This window comes from Atractosteus spatula, chromosome 4 (assembly GCF_055471065.1).
Source record: "Atractosteus spatula isolate fAtrSpa1 chromosome 4, fAtrSpa1.hap1, whole genome shotgun sequence".
NCBI classification, from domain to species: domain Eukaryota; kingdom Metazoa; phylum Chordata; class Actinopteri; order Semionotiformes; family Lepisosteidae; genus Atractosteus; species Atractosteus spatula.
In genome coordinates, this window is record NC_142709.1 from 4,361,519 (window position 1) to 4,382,657 (window position 21,139).

Below are 21,139 nucleotides of genomic sequence, written 5' to 3' on the forward strand. Positions count from 1 at the left end.
GTGTTCATTAAAAATCCCAGGGCATTTCTTGAAAAGAGTAGGGGTGTACTGTAACTCTTGCATCCTGGCCAAATTTCCCATTGGTCCTTATCAATCATGGCTTCCCAATTATCAGCATCTATGAAATGGCTTCATCACTCTGTTCTCCTCCCCACTGAGAGCTGATGTGTGGTGACTGTTCTGGTGCACTATGGCTGCCGTCGCATCATCAAGGTGGGGCTGCACACTGGTGGCGGTGGTGGGGATCCCCATTACCTGCAGAGTGCTTTGAGAAGAGTGTCCAGAAAAGCGCTATATACTATAAGTGTGAGCGATTATTATTATTACTATTATACGTACAACTTGTGCATTACTGATTTCCTATTGTACTTCTAGGTTATCATTCTGTATCAATTGTTTCCTTTGTTTTCACAATTAATGTAAACTTTGTCTTGGAAATCCAAATGGTTGAGTGTGTTTGCTAAGCAAATGAAAAAAAACGCAATCGGGTTTTAACACTATCTCACAAATAAAGAAACAGCACTATAGTTATCTAGCACATCTGGTTGTCAGTAAAGAGCTGATTTGAGAATCTCACTCGGGTCTTTCTTGAAAGAAGCCAAGGTGGTAATGTCAGCACCATGGCTGCATAGCTTAAGATGAAGTTAGCTTAAATACTGTACATTGTCATAACGTCATATTATAAAACTACATTTTAAATTAAAAAAAGTTTGTATAAAAGTCTGTAAATCTATTCTAGGATGTACTGATAGAGAAATATAGAAATTCTTGTATAATGATCAGATCTACTAATACCAAATGATGACAAAACTGGATTTTGTGTAGTGTTTTTTTTAACATCACATTATTGGCCATATACAATTTCTTGCATTAGGAATTTGTCTTTCCACATACCCCAGCTTGCTCTCCATGAGACACACAGCGAAGCTGGGGGTCAGAGCGCAGGGTCAACCATTTATACAGCACCCCTGGAGCAACTGGGGTTAAGGACCTTGCTCAGGGGCCCAACGGAGTAGGTTTCCTCCACCAGCTGCAGGCTTTGAACCGTCAACCCTCCAGCCACAGGCACAGATCCTTAGCCACAGTGCCACCACTCCACCCAGTTATTAATTAAGGGAAAAAGTAGGAATGACCATATGCAGCCTCTGGAGAGTGTCCTACGCGCATTGAAAGTAAATCGACATGCTGCACTCACAACTAAGGACACTGGTACCAGACACTGTTGAACTTTAACCCTATTGAAAAGCAGAAGGTGGAATTTGAAACAAAAATTAAAACATTAGGTCTACATGAGTCTAGTTTCAGACTATGATCTGATTACAGGCTAAGAAGGTTAAGGGTGATGATGCTGACTAACCACAGATTTGACTCAACAGTAATATGGGTTATAATAATACCAAAATTACATATTTTAGTATGCATATACAATGATATATTACCTACAAAAATAAAGAACTTTGTTACAATGTGAGTTACCCTTATTTTCAAAAGGCCAACTGGTCATAGACAAAAACAATGGCCTTATTCAGATCAAATCACAAGCTGATCCCATTACTACTATAACCAGTTACATTTCTTAATACATCTATCCAAAGCAACTTACATTGGCACCCATTTACAAAGTCAGATATCTTTCTGGAACAATCTGAACTGGGTTTGAACCCACATCCTTCTAATTACAGGTCCAGTGCCTTGCCACTGCTCCCTCTCCTAAAAGCGCATTTTGAAAGTAACACATTTATTTCAAAGCTATTGGAAAAGGCAAATCCGACCAACCAAACAACCCACCCGCACAGGTGGGCCACAAGCAGACCCAGGCCGTCCTCACCTGCCACTGCTTCATCAGCTCCCTGACGACGTGGGGGTCCTCCAGTATCCCCTCTTTGTGGGTGGCATCTTGGAGGACATTGGCTGTTGTTTCAGCCTCCGTCAGCCAGCTCAGGAACTTCTCCAGGTCCACATAGAACTGCTGCAGGAGTCTCAGTGCTGCTTCCAACGCTGCCTCCCTGTCTCCCACCCTGCAGACAGAGACGCGTTCGTGGTCAAATTGATCATCGTCTCTGAAGGTTCATTTCTGTGCCGGTGGAAAGCATTTGTTTCAATGTTACTGCAAGCTGTACCTTGAGTAGATTTTTAAGGCTTTTTTCTTTTCAAGGCCTTCCCATTTTTAATGCCCTTTTCCATGCTCTTTATAACGATAACCAGATTTCCTCACCTAATCATACAGGTCAATAATTACATACTCACGGTGCATTATTTATACACAATTGCAATGGCAATTAAATTTTCATCGCGCTAGTCCTAACATATTGTTAAATATTGTTGATCCTATTAACGTTTATGTGCTCTCATTTGCAGTACACTTTGAAATCCATTGGCTAAATATCTGGAAGGTATCTGAATTTTGGGCTGGATAAGCTGTTTCTGGACTGATTCAAAAGCAACAATATAATTTTTAATAGACAGTAACAAAACTGTACACAGTATTCTAAAAGAAGACTTACTACTGCATAGCACAATTGTTAATGCAGCATCCGATTATCTAACCCCTTTCCTTTTAACTACAGTATGTATTGTGACATTCTTTTTCATTTTTATTCCTTCTCCAAATAGTTCAGAAGATGTACTGTACAGTATATCTGAACTTCTCTGGGAATCGGAAAGCATGAGTGGGAAACAATCAAGACTATTAATCATAGCTCTTGCATTTGAATGAGATTAAAAAATGCTTGGTTACAATTTTTGATCCGACCGACACAGTTTTGGGATACGATTACCACGCTGTGCACTGCAGCGCACAGGCCCCAGAGAGTTTCCGGGAGAAAAAGTTTTCAGAAAGAAGCAAAAAAACACTCGTCCTAAACCTGATCTGGGCTCCAAAATCCAGCACTGAGCTTACAAATTGTCTAGCTAGTGTGTGAATGCTAACCCTAACCCTACCCGGGGTGTCAACTGAGCATTTCCACGATCTACTGTACATGGCATGTTAACAGAAACTCCTAAGTAGCTGTGTAGCTGTGTGTCACGAAGGAAAGCATCAATTAGCAGCAACAGGTAACTTTGAGCTCAGTGTTTCTCATTTTGCATCTATAGTTAAAGTTTCTGATACCTCCATGGAATTCTCTACACTTACTCTGCACTTTTTTCTACATTAAATGCAATCTTCTAGTTGGTAAGTCTTGAAATCTATTAATTTGGGATCATCTGCCAGTTTCACTAGTTTAGTAACTGATAGATCACTGATATAAATTAAGAAGAGCAGTTTTCCTAATACAGATCCCTGAAGTACACCAATAATTACACCACACCTTATACAGCATGTACTCTCTGTGTTCTACCCATTAAACAGTTCTTAATCCAAACAACTAGCTCACATTGAATGGTTATCTGATACTTAATCTTTTACGGGGAATTTGCTGAAAAAAGAATTTAGATTAAAAAATCTAACAATACTTTTATTACCTACTCTTTGTGCACCCATTACTATTGTTGCTTGTTCAAAGTACTCTTAATAAATTAGGTAAGCAAGACCTACCTTTCCTAAAACCATGAATACTTTCCTCTATGGTTTTATTTCCATTTCCAGTTCTATATACAGTAAATGATTTAGATAGCTAGATGACTAGTTGGTTTATTTCTAATTATTTCTTTTAATAACTTGACACATAAATAAATATGATGAATTGGTCTTAGGTTTTACCACACTTTGTAGCAATAGGTAGTACATAAACAAATTTCCAATCGATGGGTATTAATTCTGTTTTAAGCAACTGTAGGAAGAGCTTTTTAAAAGACTTATGAATAGCATTCCTTGATTCCTTAAGGACAAACACCAACAACCCCAGGAGATGTGCTTATCTTAAATGATTCTGATACCTCCTGTAACAAGTCTGTCTCTTGTAGTACTATAGTGCTAATTACAATTTAATGTCGAATTGTGTCCAACCTCAGCATGAGGCATGATTTCTTCCTTGGTAAGCATCCGAAAACACACTTTTTCTAGAAGAAACTGTAAGCAGTGTGATGTTATCATGAAATCCTGTTTGCTGCTCACAGAACTACTGTATCTGCTTTCCTTAACAACATATTTTACTCTTACATCTTTCTGTTTTCAGAGTATCCACTCTGCATTCTCAACTAAAATCAACACAAGAATGTTTTATTTTCTTCACTGAATGGCACAGGGTCTTGCATTGGAATAGCAATAGAGTGGTATTTTCAGGGTTATCACACCATTCTTACTACTACAGTATGTTGTCACAGGATGAAAAACAGAAACGTTTTGAAAAAAGTAGTGTTGAATAAAGTCCGTATATGTTGTGTTGCAGCAAAAAAATAATCTGACAAAGGAGAAAAAATAGTTTTTTGTCTCGCATGTGTAAAATCATTTTGATGTCATTAGTTTACATCTCTCCACTATAAGATTTAACCTTGTCTCGACTAAAAAAAGATTGTGTTTGCAGCCTTTGCTACATTTGACAAAGAGGAGCACTAATCAATCTGTTCTATCAACAAGTGATTAACAAAATGTACATCTGAAAGTTGACAACATACGAGAAATGAAAATAAAAAAACAAGATGCAAAACTTAAATATCAGCCAATTCCAGTCCAACAATCCACATCATTACAGCATAAAAAAAACTGCTTTTCTGCTTTCTGCTTTTCATGACAGTTTTTCTAGATTATGTTAACTTTAATTATCACCGACACAATTACTCAAGATGTTTGTAAAAAATAAAAAAAAACAAATTCACCAAGAAATGATTGCTGTTTCTTGGATTTGCTTTTTATAAATTATAGTTCTTTTAGGATGATGTATAAACTGCTCAAAACTGAATTTTTCTAATGAGACGCAAAGGGAATTTATTTTACCAATTTATTAATTTCAGTTTTTTTAGTGATTAAATAACTTTTTGAAATAAATTTCTCCAGAGGCTTCCTCAAATCTAAATTCCAAACTAATCCTAAAACTGCTTACCTAGGGGTTAATGTTAATCAAACATTGCAAGCGTCTTTAAATAACTGCATATCCAGTAGTGCAATCCTTATTTTCCTGTGATGAAAGGTGCCAATAATTTTTAAAGGCGGCAATACAGCTGTTCAATCATGAGGCTTATTCAACTTGTATGCTAAACTTCATGAGGCAGCAAAAGATTAAATGATGATAAGATGAAAAATAGGAACCGCATATTAATAGCTGCAAAAGATTTGGATTTAAGATGTAAATAAATGTTTTACAGTATACGCTTTTCTTTTTGTTTGAAAAACCGTTTGGAATTACACCAACTACAGTTCAACAACTTTAATTGGTTAGTTGTTAAGTTGGGCAGCTTAAAAAGGTAAATTGGCTTTCTTTTGTTATAATGTTCCCACCATAATGTTAGTTATTTCCTTGTATCGCTTTTTACTATTTTTACTGATTCGCTTATTTTTAGGAGGTGTTAATTTGGTTAGGCTACTTCACTCCACCATGCATAAAACTGATGTTTATCTGTTAAGAACTCTGAACTTTGCCTTGGTTTAGATCAATCATTAGACCTACTGTATATCTTTCGACTATAGTAGGTATTAAGTAAGAAAATTAACTAGGTATGAAAATAAATTCACCACAGTTAGAAAAAAAGGGGCTTTTTCTAAATACTGTTAGCTGTTTTGTCCATTAAATTGTTTTGTTTCTTTGACCTCTTATTTTGGTCAAGCAAATTAATTTTAGAAGGGTAGTCTGCATAGGAATAAAGAAATATTGTTATTTTGTGGATGAAGCAATGGTTAGCTGGAGAACAGCCCTCATCCCACAGAAAATACTAATAAAAGAGAATAACAGGTTTTATAATATCAACTTTGGAGTAGTTTTTATTTTTCCACTGTTTTTGTCCTGTGGTAACTCTTCTGTTTTTTTAAACCAAGCTTTTGGAGTTGGGCTTAACCCAATCTTTTTTGAAGGGTTATCATAAGCAGCATAGTATACAATTCCTAATTTTCTTGTGGGGAAAAACTAACGATTGAAATTTACAAAAGAATGGCTGCTGCTGAATTGCCTGATTAACTAAATAAGACTGAAATACAGTAACATTGAGGGTAAAACAGATATATTGCATGCTAAAATGTACATCAAAATGTGCGAACTTTGACATTCAGGTCATCAGGAGAGAACAAAAATGCTGTTTTGCACTGCCCTGCCATATCTTTGAAAGCTCGGAAGTTGTTAAGAGCTGTCTATTTGAGGAAACGCGGTTTTCACTTCCCACATGAAGCAAACACTTAAAAGCAGTTTTGTCATCATTCTTAATGGTCAGGAACGTAATGTTCTGGGAGCAGGTTGGAGCTTCCGGAAGTGATTAAGCCCTTTGTCAGAAACAAATTACCCCTATTGTTATGGTAATACTCTTAAAACTTGCGTCCAGTTGGATCTGTGTAATTAAGAAAATACTCAAGAGTTCCCCATTTGCAAAGATCTCTTCTGACCCCTCGTGAGTTAATTATTCAAAATTAACACCTGATTGTTCGGTCTTTAATTGAAAAGGTTTTTAATGACGCTTTAGCCTCGAAGGCTTTAACGGGTTCTAACAAGCTCAGGATGCCTAAGTGATCACTCCAGCTCCTGGGTAAGAGCACAGAAAGAGCCTCACCGGCACACTTCTGCAAGCACAGCTGTATTTGGAAAGCAGGGATGGCACATTATCTTCCGTTCTCCTTCAGTATAATTATTTAAAGCTTCATCTTATTCTGGTCCAGGTGGGAGAACAATAGAGCCTGTTTTCAGCACAGTTGTTGAACACTGTATTCACATTGTTGCTTTTAAGGAGTACGATCTTGCAATTTGTATTTTTCTTTATTGTTGTGTAATTGTATAAATGTTCTGGCATTGAATAGAATCCCAGGACTGGTCTTAAATAATGTTCAGTTCCACATTTCCAAACATAAAACTTGTCCTGAGTTCAATGTATTATGAACTGAGTTGGTAAAATTCCTTTTTATTATCATTATTTTATTCTTGATTTACCCTGATTGAGGTCACCTAAAGATTGAAAAAGTAACTTGAGCTTAGCATTTATTTTTGGTGTGTAAGATATGTTGCAGGTATTGATAAAGGTATGTTTCATTGCTTACAGCTGGCTATACCTGTAACAACTGTACTGTATGTGCAAATAAGGGGTATCATGTCTTACTTCACTGATAGAAATAGTGGGATAGTGAGGCTCAGGAATGGATTGAAATAAGAGAAAACTGGAAAACAAATCAACAAGGATAAACTGGCTTTGAATCTCTCAATGAATCCCTAGAAAAAAAAACAATAAACAGTGCACTTCATTCTCTTTGTAAGGTAGCCCTCCGTGGTCACTTGACTGATCAGTCAATGAGACTTTCTCATGCCTCTAAATCAGCCAATTAACCCACTGCTGTCAGTCAAAATGCAGCCCATTAATAAGGTAGGCAAAGGCCACTTCCCTTATTTCATGGGATAGTTCTTACCTTAATTGAAGTCTGTAGGGAAGGATTTTCATATGTAGTGCATTTGCTTTCCCATTTCAAGTTTCAGCTCCCCATGATTATACCTGCCTACTAAAGTCTATTAGATTATATATCTGTATATACCTTCACAACACTTCTGCCATAGCTCTCAGCATTACTGCAATGTGCACGCCTCCTAAAAGCATTTCTCATCCTCTTCATTCTCTCTTCAGAATAGCTGCCCTGACAATCTGCACACACTCTACTGCATTGCTGCCCCCCAAATACCTGAGACTTCAGCTCCTTGTACAGTGGCGTGCACAGAAACAACCTCTTCTTTGATCCTACATTCAACAAAACCCAGTCTGCTGCACTATGTATCCATGTACAGTAACAAACAGAAAAAAAATATTCCCTTTACTGTGGTTTATGCACCGTTACATCAATAAATACAATGCAAACAATAAAAGACAAATTGAAATCCCTTCAGAAAGCCTTAGTAGCAAAAAGGAGAAGATCACTAAGTATATGAAAAAGTTGAGCCTGTTATTTACACAGGTTTGCGGTTAGTGAGCTGGATTTCTCCTGAGTTCTAGAGTAACGATATATCCAAATGGCTTGGTAAACATTTTATTTAACTCTGAATACTCTGCCCTTGTACTTTGATCACCATCTGTTATATTACATAAATAAATAACCAATCTACAGTATGCTTCATAGGAAGAAACTACACCAAACAATTTCACTTGAAGCTAATGTTAAGAGAAATAGAAATCTTTTAAAATAAAGACTTCCTCATGTGACCATGCCACATCAAAACTGGCACACATCTCCCCCGTACAATAGTTAATGGTTCTAATATGTTTATCTGGTAAAATACTTGTTTAGGAGACTATGCAGAACCAAAAGAATTAAGTTACAGTGCTTTGAGTCATACTGCAGGTACTGTATGTTTTAGATATGGTAGTCGATCAAAATACACTACAGTTTTTAGTTATAGTGAGTTTTATCTTTGATGTTTAGCACTCAAGGTGATTAAGTATTACTTATGACCTATCATTTTAACAAGAGGGCAACTTCAGCTGTAATTTACTTAATTATGTCATAGTGCTTACTGATGTGCTATGCCCACAAGCATTATATCATCAGTAAAAGACATCAACATCATCTAACATCAGTCCAACATCAACACGGGTATTGTGGGCTGCTTCAAGATTCCTGGGCTTTGAGGTTTCGAGACTACACCATGAAGATAAATAGGTTTCCTATGAGATTTAGTATATATCATATATGGTATTACAATAGCATTTTTTTAATTAAAAAAACATTTCATGACTAGAACAATACTGGCCTATCTGTCAACTTCAATGAACTTTCTCAAACACATACAGGTACTGGGAAAAATAAAGAAAAGAATAATAGTCAAATGTCAAACTGGGATTTTAAATGTTCCCTGGATTAAAGAAATGGAATAATTCATAGAATACCAATCCCTCTTATTGTTTGATATTTTACGTAATAGTGTAATACACACTGGTTTGTCAACTGTTAACTTAGGATTTTAAAGAAACGTTTCAAGAAAAGTTTACTTCAGTAAATAAACAGCGTTGTCCTTGGAGATTTGTGTGAATAAAGATGGCTCGGGCATTTGGGGTTCTTCTGAGGTACGAGGTTATGAATTTAAGATGAGTCAAAAAAACATGAAAACTACATTTCACTGTAACTCAGCCAGGCGCATTTTTGAATTTGAATTTGTTTATTTGGTTTTCAAAATCCTAAATCTCTGCTTCCAGAATGCTCTATATGACCGTTGTTGTTTCTGTAACAGCGGAATAAAAGTAGCCCATTTCATGGAAAGAAGAATCAGGTGTAATAATGTTATCATAGCTTATACTACGAAATGCTCTTTTCTTGAACTAATGCTCTTTGTATACCTTGTAGCCTTTGTAAATCTAGGCAATATTTAGAAACACAGAGAACATCTGTGCATCTGCCTGCCTTTGCATTCACCACAAAGTCACAGTGTGACTGTGGCAGGTCGTCAGCTCATACCCTCTGAAAGGGTGCAGCTGTCGACAGTTCCTGAAACAGTACAACTTACAGCTGCGAAACTTCTCCATATACAGGTAAGCACCTGCCAGCAGGTGTTCGAGGTAGCCAGGAGAGGGGGGGGATGCTGTACCCCAGGGCTTTAAGAGAGAGCCCCAAAGGAATGAGGTAAAGACCGGAGCTGCTGAAGGAGACAGCCAAGGGGCTGACAGTGGGAGAGACAGAGAAAACTAGACTGGAAGAACAAGCTAAGAGCCAGAGGTCTGTCAGCTAAAAACAGAAAAACTGAGATGGCAAAGTTTCTTTTTCTTTTGAACTGAATTCTTTGTGCTTTTTTTAAAAGAATAAAGAGCTCTGTTGCAACTGTGTTTCCCCTGTGAAGATGTCCATTCCCAAGCAGGCTGTAACACACAGATTTATTCCATTCAGCTAAATTCAGTTCAAAATACTTTATTCATCCCAGGGGGATGCAATTTAAGATTTATAATTTTATAGAACATTTCCTGTGAAAAACACAACAAACATTTAGGATTATCCAACATACAAAACCCAGACCTCCAAACATATGGGTACTGCCTTACAATTAGCAGGAAGGTGATATATATTTTTGCGACTGGCAATTAGGAGCTTCACTACTGTAATGCACAACACACAGCTGGCATTTGAGAAGCACGCCAGGAGTTTATGTGATGACAATCTCGCAGTGAGCATACAATAATATATTACACAGATCATATCAAGTGCTTACACTAAAGAGAAAACAATGGTTTGGAAATGGAATTATTTGGTTTTACCAATAGTATCCTAAGGAATATAAACAATTACAAGCAATACAACCGACAAATTAGAACTGTTTCGAATAGGTTGGAATGTTGGAATGCAGTATTTATACGTACAGCACACATAATTCCGTAAATGAAATAAATCTTTTTCACAAAGATTGTAAGAAAATGTAAATAGAACCCACTGAAGAATTCTGATGTTTGCTTCAGTTCATGGTCATTTATGAGAATGATAATAGGATACATTGCAAAACCCATACACATTTGTTAAACCTCTAAGAAAGCCATCAGAATAATTTGTCAATACTGTATATCAAAGTGTTTGCATAAAATTATGTCAGAATCCATGATACTTAAAAAATAGGATTTCCGTATTCAATGTAGTGATTGCTGTGTATTACACATTCACAAGCATGTTATTTAGATAAAACAAACATACACATCATCCCTCCAATTATTCATACAAGTTGTCATACCACATAGGCCATAGAACTGCCATAGACCTTGGCCAGGATACTACAGAGCAGCCGGCTTTTTCTGGAGAAAGGTGTCAGAACTGTTTATAAACAAAAGAGGCTTTCACATAAAAAAAACATTCAGCACTAGGGCATCCATCACTGAGCACAGCATTAGGCTTTCAGCTACAGACCAAGTATAAACAAAGCCATGGGAACAGCCTAATTATGGACTGACAATCACACTGCAATTTTACCAGGAAGATTGGAAGTTCCCGTGGACAATTACAGACTCACTGTTCTCAGTTCATTTTTTGGTGTGAGTAGTATATGATAATGTAATACTTCTTTGGAGAGACATCATCTTTAGTTGGATAAATTCCATCCTGTTGATAAAAAACACATTACTACCAGGACTTAAAGGTATGCCGTACAGCTTTAAAGGAATATAAAAGATATTATAAGATAAGAACATTTTAGCAAATAGCTGAGAGATATTTTCAAAATCCTGAATTGCCAAGAACTGGACGAGACAAAAGGTATAGAAGGAGGCTGAGGACACAAAAACAATGAGTTTTTGCAATTGAAAGAGCTTGAATCGGGCTGTTCATTCATGGGTTCGAATGTGGGTCTTATCTCTAGCTGACTGTGAGTGGAATTCTCTCTCTGAGCACCAGTGACAGTACAAGCCTGAATATTTGGTTGGGGGTCTCTTGGTCCCTCAGTAACCCCTGCGACATCAAACATTTCAGACAAGATGGTGGCTGCTAAGAAAGCAAAGTTACTGTAGATGTTTGCTCATTTCAGCCCTTTTTGGAGAGATGAATATAGATTTGTTCAACAGAAGGATTTTTATTTTGTGCTCTTGGTGCGTATAGCTATTAGCGATTTGTTTGCGATACCGTGACTCTCAACTGAGTAGAGGTTTGAGAAGAGCTGGGTTGCGTCCAACCAAAGCATGGCACAACTACAGGGGGAGATATAGCTAAGATGTTTATTAATCATTTTGTGGAAAGAGGAACTGACACCAAGCACACATTATCAGGGACATTTCCTGCTTTGGATAAAATCCGGAGGGGTTTGTAAAGATCATTGCGGATCACATTTGCCTCCCCACGGTTAATTTTCATTGTATTATTAATCCGGAAAATCTTTGTGCCAAGATTTCTAATTATGAGATTAATAATGTGATGACTACCATTTTTTTTTGTTGTTGCTCAAACTGCCCTGATGCACAGGCAGGTTCAGACTACGAGCTACAGTATGAGCCTGTGATTGGAGAATTCAGCAAGGGAAAGCAAGGACAAGTATCCCACTAAATGGTAAGATATTGTTATATTTAAATAATACATTTTATCAAAATGTAAGTAGGGCTATTACTGCCATTCACTAGGAACGACAACACCCAAGATCAAAGCGTGATAAACTATTATGGAGCGGATATTGGCTTAACCCGCTTGGCTGATGTCTGACCTCCTAGCCACAGGACAAAGAGGCCAGGACCCCCCACTCAGGGTAACCAAGCGGCAGCTGTAGAGGTGGAGTTGGGGTGGAGGTGGGATGCAAAAGACGTACGCGAGGGAGATCACGTTGGTATTTATAGCGTTTGGTGGAGGAAGGATGATGGGAGCGATTGCTGATTACTGACTGCTGAGTACGATTGAGCTGGGTTGTTGTCATCCCTCCCAAACGTTCATTACAAACTCACAATTAATGGCACACAAATTGTTAAAAACAAGTGCCAGAGCCAACTCTTGGCAGGCCCTTTCTGATTAAGTTGTCCCTTCTGAAAAGCAGTAAAATGTGACTATTTTCTTTTTGCCTCTGTCATGGTTCTGCCACTGTCATTCCAAAAGCCATTTCAAAGTGGTATTCTACAGTGTCCACCCTTTAAGATGTCTTGTTATGAGACATCCAGCAAAAGAACAAACCGATATAAAGATGAAAGCGAACAGCGAACTGCAGTAATAACTGGCTCCTGGTAAGTGGCACAATCCCAGTTTCACTGTGACTGCTCCTCAAAGTAACATAATAATAAAAGACTAAAAAAGCTATTGAAAATTCTAACCTTTGAAGCCTCATTTTCTTCTGTTCAAAAACAACATTGGTCTATTACCAACACTGTGTGTGTTAGCTGGATCTTTTTGCTAGATTCTGCCATGAATCTCTGTAAAGGTCTTTAAATTCCATTCATTTCCATTCCAGTCAAAGACCTTGCTTTGTTCTCTCTAGTTTAGAAAAGCAATGCCTATTAAGCTCTCCTCCCCTCAGAGGTACTGTACACGACTCCACCTGCAGGTATAATAATTGTGGACGATTTTACCTTCAGCTCTAATAAATGCTAATTATTACCATTTGCAACTTGATTATTATACACTCTTCTCCTCCTCAATATGTACAGTAGTGCTACCATTAATACACATGCATTTTTTGTGTGTGCTGTATCAAAAAGGAGGCCATTTTCAGTGTGATGAACTTAGCAATTTTAAACTATATTTCTAAACTTTAACTTTGAGATGCTACTAATCAAACATACGCAGGTCTCATTCTTCTTTAAATGTGCATTGTTAAATTACAGCAGTTTAAATCTTTTGTTTACATGCTGTTTCTTCATATCACCGTAGAAAAGTCTACAACAGATTTCAATACAAAATACTTACTATATGTTCCATCACTCAGCTTTTGACTGCCCTTACCATTACAAATAATAAATTGATGGCTTTCGGCCTTTACACAAAGTCTGATAAACATGCTAACATTTAGATTCACAGAAAAATAAAAAAAATGCCCAGTGTAGATCAGGGCTTCTACCTTGGTAAAATAAAGTAGTGAATAAATAATAAGCCACATGAATCAAAGGACATATTCAAACACACAGTTGTCACGAACAACGTACTGTACGTTATTTTTATCAGATGTCTGCAGCTAAACACACAGCAGATTTAAGCAATCCCTAGTAATTCGGGAGCTGTTATTCCACCAAATGTAATACACCCCAAAAAGGAAAAGCCCATTATTTACTTATAAACACTATCAAAATAGTGGCAGGCTTATTTATGAGAGCCATGCTGAGAAACCATGGTAGCTATTTGCTAGCAGGAGGCTTTTTCTGTACTAAAACCCCTGCATTAGTGAGGCCCACACCCCCAGATAGACTCAAGTTCCACAGCCCTGATTGTATTTGACACAATAATCATCATCATACATTGAGGCTGAAATCAATTTGACAGCAACCAACTCAGGACTGCTTTTTCCAATTATCCTATTACAGGTCCACTTCATGTTGGGGAAAATAAGTTTATTTTTTCCATTTCTGCTCAGACACAAAACAAGGTAGGTGCAGCACCTCAGAATACTAAACTCGACACATGAAGCTACTGTAGTCAGAAAGCCAGTACTGCACAGGTTCATGAGGGGAGTAAGATCAGTACAAGAAACATTTCTCTTCCAGCTATTAAAACAGCTGTGCTATAATCCAACAATCACAGATAATACAACTGTAAAACATTAGCATAAAGTGAAAAGTAATCAGTTAACATTGATTATTAATCTAAAGACAATGGATGGAAATATTATCCTCCTTTTTTATATGTACAAACACATGTTTATCTACACTATTGCGGTCACCATTACCCCACAAGAAATTTGGCAGGGAGGCACTCTGGGGCTGGACTGGCCATCGCCAGATATGGAAACATATGTCAGAGGGAAGACAGCAGCCATATCGCTCTGCAACTCACAACTGGCAACCCACTGGAGCCCAGCAGGTGTGAGCCTGGTCAGTACCTGGATGGAAGACCTCCTGGGAAAAACTAAGGATGCTGCTGGTGTTAGTGGGTCCAGTAGGTGGCGCTCACCCAGCGGTCTGTGTGGGTCCTAATGCCCCAGTATAGTGATGGGGACACTACTCTGTAAAAGGCCACCGTCCTTCGGATGAGACGTAAAACTGAGGTCCTGACTCTCTGTGGTCATTAAAAATCCCAAGGTGTTTCTTGTAAAGAGAAGGGGTGCTACCCTGGCGTCCTGGCCAAATTTCCCATTGGCCCTTACCAATCATGGCCTCCTAATAATCCCCATCTCTGAACTGGCTTCATCACTCTGCTCTCCTCCCCAGGAGAGCTGGTGTGAGGGGAGCCTTCTGGTGCACTATGGCTGCTGTCACTTCATCCAGGTGGGGCTGCACACTGGCGGTGGTGGAGGGGAGTCCCCATTACCTGTAGTGGAGTGTCCAGAAAAGCACTACAGTATATAAGTGTAAGGAATTATTATTATTAAGATGAGGGCACCTGGGGACCTACTCATTTCTCTCAGAGAAAGGAACTTCCGAGGAGTCTTGAGTTTTGTTCAAACTCTAAAAATGTTCAGCATGAACATCAGTTCTCAGCTTCTTGGGCTTAAATGACATTAAAGTTTGTTCTCTGCACTCTGGTGTTCAAGTCTTAAAAAAATAACCTCACACCACAATACATACAGTACAATCATACAATATATATTGCATATATTGTACAGTATATGTAGGTTTAAATCTACACATTACTGTATCAAAGTAAATACACTTCCAGACCAAGCAATTTCAGAAGCCTGCTAAAGTGCCTTCAAATGCTTAGGCTACTTCTGTTAACTGTACTTTAGCTCCTCAGACACAGATTGTACCTGAACCAAGATGTCATGAAGCGAAGAGGGAAAACCCTTCTAGAGAACACTGATTGGTTTAGAATTTAAAGGAAGATGAACGCTTTTTTCCTTTCCACTGCACTGGCCTCATGTACAGTGTCACGATTATAGTCCCCCCTCCTTAAGGGTGCTCCAGCCCTTTCACTCAAGACTTTATTCTCTGCACCTGTTTCCCATTCCCAGCCCACCTTAAAAGCCAGGCGCTGACGCTCATCCGGGCTCTGCATCTGATTTCCATATCGTGCGAGTCCGGGACCTGGAAGCGCCTGGTCCCGTTAAGGTTTTAACCTCTGTTCCCGTTCCCGTTCCCGTTCCCCGTCCGCCGGTTCCGACCCGGCCTTCGTGTTTTTAATTCCTTGTTCTGATGGATCTCCTGGTTTTGGATTTTCTCGTGTGTTTTTGGATACTCTCTAAGGACTACTCTTTTGGATTGTTCGCCTCGGCCACACCTCCCCCGTGCACCAGCGCACCTTGGACACGCCCCCCTGTCTTCAGCCCCGTATTCCTGCATGACGTTTCCCTAGTGTTCCCCCACTTCTTCAGATTGTGTCGTCCGCATAGGGTCCGGAAAGAACTGTTCGTTACATACAGTATATGCAGCACTGAAGGAATCCCATTGCTGGATTGTGATTCTAATACATCACAGTATTTATAAGGGAGGCTGGCAGGGATTTTTTATATCCATCCATTTTCTAACCACTTTATCCAGTGCAGGGTTTCGGGGGAGCCGGAGCACATCCGAGTAAGCAACGGGAGCAAGACGAGAGACACCCTGGGTGGGACACCAGTCCACTGCAGGACACATCGAAACAAACACAGACATGAGCACACTGGGGCCGTGCTCCCCAGAAGCCAGTTAACCTACCAGTATGTCCTTGGACTGTGGGGAACAACGGAGCACTCAGAGGAAACCCACATGAACAGGTTCAAAACTGAACACCACCCAGACTTTTTTACAGTATATGCTGCAAAACATTTCTGTCACCTCAGATTTTAGCACTGGGACATGGCAAAATGAAAAACGATTGAACAAGCATTATCTATCATGCAGGGTCCTTTTACAGCTTCACTCCACTGATAGCAGCTCTTAAGATCTGAGGCTCAGCGTGCTCTGCTTCAGAATGAAATGCGGTAGGAACCATACACTGTTTATACTTTATTTTGTAACTTTTCAACAAAGGCACCAACACATATGTTAATCTATTGGCCAGGCAGAGCTGTAGCATATTGTATTTTGGTGCAAATGACTAAACACAGGGCTCTAAGGAACTGCTTATGATAAGAATCGCTCACAAGATTTTGCTTATAATATTACATTTGTTTCTCACACAGGATGATCTCTAGTTCACTCTTCCCAATGACCATGTCCACTTGATTATTTCAAGCTGTCATTTCTAATTAAGAGCACTTTGGGAATGGGTATGAAGTAATTATGACTGATGCTCCAAGTGGATACTCAGGCATACTGCAAAATCAAGGGCACTGCTTTAACACAGCGTTCCCCAGGGACTTCAGTTTTTAACTCACACCCATTTCTGCACATACTGTACATCTAACACACTGCCCATCTGAATCCTATACAGCAAGTCTGTGCTATTTACAATCAAAAGTCATTGTTTTGACTAGATTCGCACATTTATCCTGTGATATTCAAGTTTGAACCTGGCATTTTTTATTAGCAAAGACGATTCTAAAAGACTGCAGGATGTTTTGGATCGAAGTCATCCTTTTTGGCAGGTGAAATCATTCTTGTAAAGCTGACAAAGTCCAAGGATAGCTGAATGAACGTAAACGCCAATTACAGTTCCAAAAAAATCGGTTTCCTTCCATACAGAATTTTAAAGATTCAGGTCGTTTTTTTTAATCCTTAACATTTCAGAAGAAAAACTATTGTGCTGTAAAAATAAGTACTGCAAAACCAAGACAAGAATCACCCGCGGCATCATTGACACTGAATACCATCTGTTTTAATGAACAACTTTGTACGCAGCAAACATTCAAAGAGATGAATATCACTGAATAAAACCAGATAACATCCTGCTGTATATGAGTTTCTGAGAGGATTTAAAGCAGCAATTTACTGTTTGCTGTGTCTGCAATTTTGTTTGTTCAAAGTGTGATTTTAGAATAAAGTTATCAGTTATAAAATAGATTATTTTCCCAAGGAGAAACATGGTACAATGCCTGTGGCATAGCAGCTTCAAGGGTATTTTCCCCGTGTAAAAGCCTTTCCACAAGCAACTCATTTACACTGCTATGAGACAGAAATGACTTCCCTAGGATAGAATCGATTTAGCAATCCTGAGTGTTCCCCCAGTCAATCTGCTGGGTATCCCTCTAACATGCTATAGGGCAACCTAGTCCCATTAGCAGCCATAATAATAATTTGTAATGATGACCACCAATAAATGCATTGCTTATTATACTTTGCATTGTACTATTCCAGAATAGGGGCAAGAATGCTAACTATATAATATATATACTGTACAGTATATACCCTACCCAATTAAGAGACCTCTCCAACCTAGCGTCTAAATTAGATAGGTAGGGGGCCTAGCCTATCTAATTTAGATGCAGTAACCCTCTGTTCTCTGTGGTGAAATGAAAAATGATAATGCAAGTATCGTTTGCGTGCCTTTGATATATTATCCTCTCTAGCACCAAAACCCAGCCTCAAGACCTGTACAAATCATGACGACGCTGCCCAACTTAACACCTTTTTTTCAACTTATTATATATCACTGCTAATAAATGGAAATGTGATAGGTGGTTTACACGCTTACACCCTGCTCTGGCAGCCGCGTGTCTGTTTCTACAAGCAAAATCATTTCCATCCCTGTGCCCTTCAAAGGGAATGTGCCGCTACTAGACCAATGCCCTTGCAGAGAGCCCTGTTCTCACTGCTGCCCTAATCGGATGGTCAACAAGCAGGAGACAAACACAACCTGAGTGAAGAGAGGAGAAAGGAAGCAGAGGCCCCCACTACTTACTTCTTATTGACATTTGCCCAGGAATTGTTCATGTCCTCTGTCACCAGATTGACTTTCCTGGTGTCGTCAGCAGAGTAGTCTCTCAGCAGCTTGCGTGCAAGGTCATTCGCCACGTCTATGTTGATCTGCCACTGGCGAAGCTCCTTGACAAATTGCTGGAAAAGCACATTGTTTGACAAATATCACTCCACTGTGACGAAACTATAATCTAAAGAGTAAGTAGACACACAAACCATCAACGCTCATACCTGTTCTTCAAATATGCAACATAGCACCTATAATCTTGGTTGTTCTATCATTTCAGTGTCTTGCTTTCTAACTTAAATATACACATCAAATGCACATTAATAATGCAGCGTCCACCTTGTACTGTACACTGAATCTGACAAGTTTCACCAATAGAATAGTCCAGGGCAAAGACAGTGTGACTGTCGCAAGTGTTATTGCAATCACAGACAATCCTTCAGTTATCATCTTTGAAAGAAATAAGCTCAACTGTGGCATTTCAGATAAAAAAGGTGTTTCCAGTAAGACTTTATGATCTTGGAGAGCATCAGAGGAAAAGTATACATCAGGTCAAATTAATATTAATATTATAAACTGAAATGGCAACATCTGCTTTTATTGTAAAATAGATAATGTTTTATGCTCCTTATTCAATTAGTGCCACCTACTGGATTTTAGTAATAATATTTATTGATAGTTTTTTATATTTAATCCTTCATAAAGTCAGGAGACATTCATATTTACATTAAAAACCAAGTGAGTATCCATTTATGAGCTATTTTACTGAATTACCTTGCTCAAAGGAACAGTAATAGCATCTCCAATTGTCCAGTTTCCAGAACACTAACTACTTCTCTACACTAGTACTTCAGCAACTTGTGACCACCACATGTCAGTTAATCAAAAACTATGAAGAAAGAGAACAAATCCCAGCAACACACTGTTTATTTTGAAGGGAAAAAAGCACAGGCACTCAGGATAAAGTTTAGACCAAGGCCAGTTTCTCTGCTTTGCTCAGATATCCATGAAAAATAATTTTAGCTGTGGAGATTGTAAATTAAATGAAGGCAAGTCAGTGCTCTTACTGTCCGAAAGCACGTTTTGGCATTAACCTTTGTTCATGGCACAAATCAGCCTTTTTAGAAACCACACATTCAGAAAAGTCAGTTCATAGAAAGTTTAAATTCTCTGCTGGGACAGAATTAAAAAAAAATCCATAGTATTTATTTCTTTGCAATACAGTTTCGTTCTTCCATAAACCCTTTGGAGCCCACTTGTGTATTTACAGGTATCCCTAAGGGTAGCACATCACATTGTGAAAAATTTACTTCAGGGTTTGCTCAAGATGTTCACACAATTTGAAGAGAGCTGAAAAGATAAGACAGAAACATCGAGTCTTCTGTGTAATTTCCTTCAGGGAAGGTTTAATAAAATGTGAATAATCCATGCATTATGTCATGCTACCTCATTCTCACATAAAAAGTGAGTACAGTACTTCACACTTTTTGATACATTTGTTTCTGAAGTATTTCTGTACAATTACCGGAATGTGAGAAAAAACAAAAAATAAATGATCGATGTTTTGTAAATCTTTGTAACAAATTATAAGAACAGAAGACTATAGTACATGCACTTTTTCTAATGTGGGAATTTCACTGACTAACTAACTTAACTTAAATTAACTGTCCAACTTGCGATTCTTATTGAATTTAAAAAAGGTTGAAAGCAACTCTTCCGACAACTTCAAGAATTAAGACCCAAACTCGTGAGAAAACCATTTCATTGGCTGAATATGAGCAATGCAATAACCCGGAAAGGAAAAAAAACAATGAAGTATTTGTCACTGTCACTGTCACTTTTTTTAAAGGTTAGTGTTTAAAGAGTGGCTGCTTACATGTCCCTCTCTTTTCTAAGATTAAAAACTGAGTGTTGCAATTAATGTCTTATAGGCCATTCTATTAAAGGTCCATTATTTTCTGTCCTACATGACTTGATGTAATGGATTTTTATAATTAAACTAATGACTAGTGTTTCTTTTTTTCTTCTTTACTTTCAGGCCCCATTTATTTCCAAGCTCCATCTGAATAATCAAAATGGCATTCAGAGTACTTCATTACCTTAATTTCATTGTGACATTCCACCAAACGCTCCCTCTCTACCTTGGCCTTGTCATCCCCCGAATTTACAGACTATATTAAGCGACTTTGAAATTGAAATGCATGCATTCACTTCACCGCTTATGTTTACTTCTAATTTTCTTTAATCAACAGACACTTGCAAAGTTATTAGTCTGTGAGCGAAGATAATTAAATCACTTAATTAAAAAACAAGTAAGCAAATGCGACTAGCGCGTTTTGTTTAGACTAATGCTTCAACTAACCCTTCCAAAATCACATCCATTTAAGCTGTGGTGTTGCTTTACAGTCACACACTGGCAGTCAGAAGGTTTATTTTAGAATCTGTTGAGTTAATTACTAAAACCTAAATGGTGACCCACTAGACTCAAAATATCCCCAGACATTTAAAATTGCCCCAGAATTTTCATTACAACTTATGAGTACAAGAAAAGACATGTGGCATTATTCATGGCTGTAGTCAGTCCTATTAGACAATGTACAGCAGTACTCCTAAGAACCTACGGGGAGCCATTTAAACTTCTTAAATCTTGATATTTGCAATATTGTTTCATAGATGGCTATACTGTATGTTTGTGATCAAGACAAATACAAA

At 38.2% G+C, this 21,139-nt stretch overlaps 1 protein-coding gene across 9 annotated transcripts in view; it reads right to left on the minus strand.

Moving 5' to 3' along the window:
• Positions 1 to 21,139, minus strand: part of dmd (dystrophin) — a 721,300-nt gene that overhangs the window by 171,707 nt on the left and 528,454 nt on the right. For all 9 annotated transcript variants that reach the window (XM_088914984.1, XM_088914986.1, XM_088914981.1 and 6 more), the window contains 2 exons: positions 18,404 to 18,558; positions 1,829 to 2,018 (listed from right to left, as the gene is read on the minus strand). In XM_088914984.1, coding sequence (XP_088771110.1) covers positions 1,829 to 2,018; positions 18,404 to 18,558 — 345 coding nt within the window. The remainder of the gene's footprint in view (positions 1 to 1,828; positions 2,019 to 18,403; positions 18,559 to 21,139) is intronic.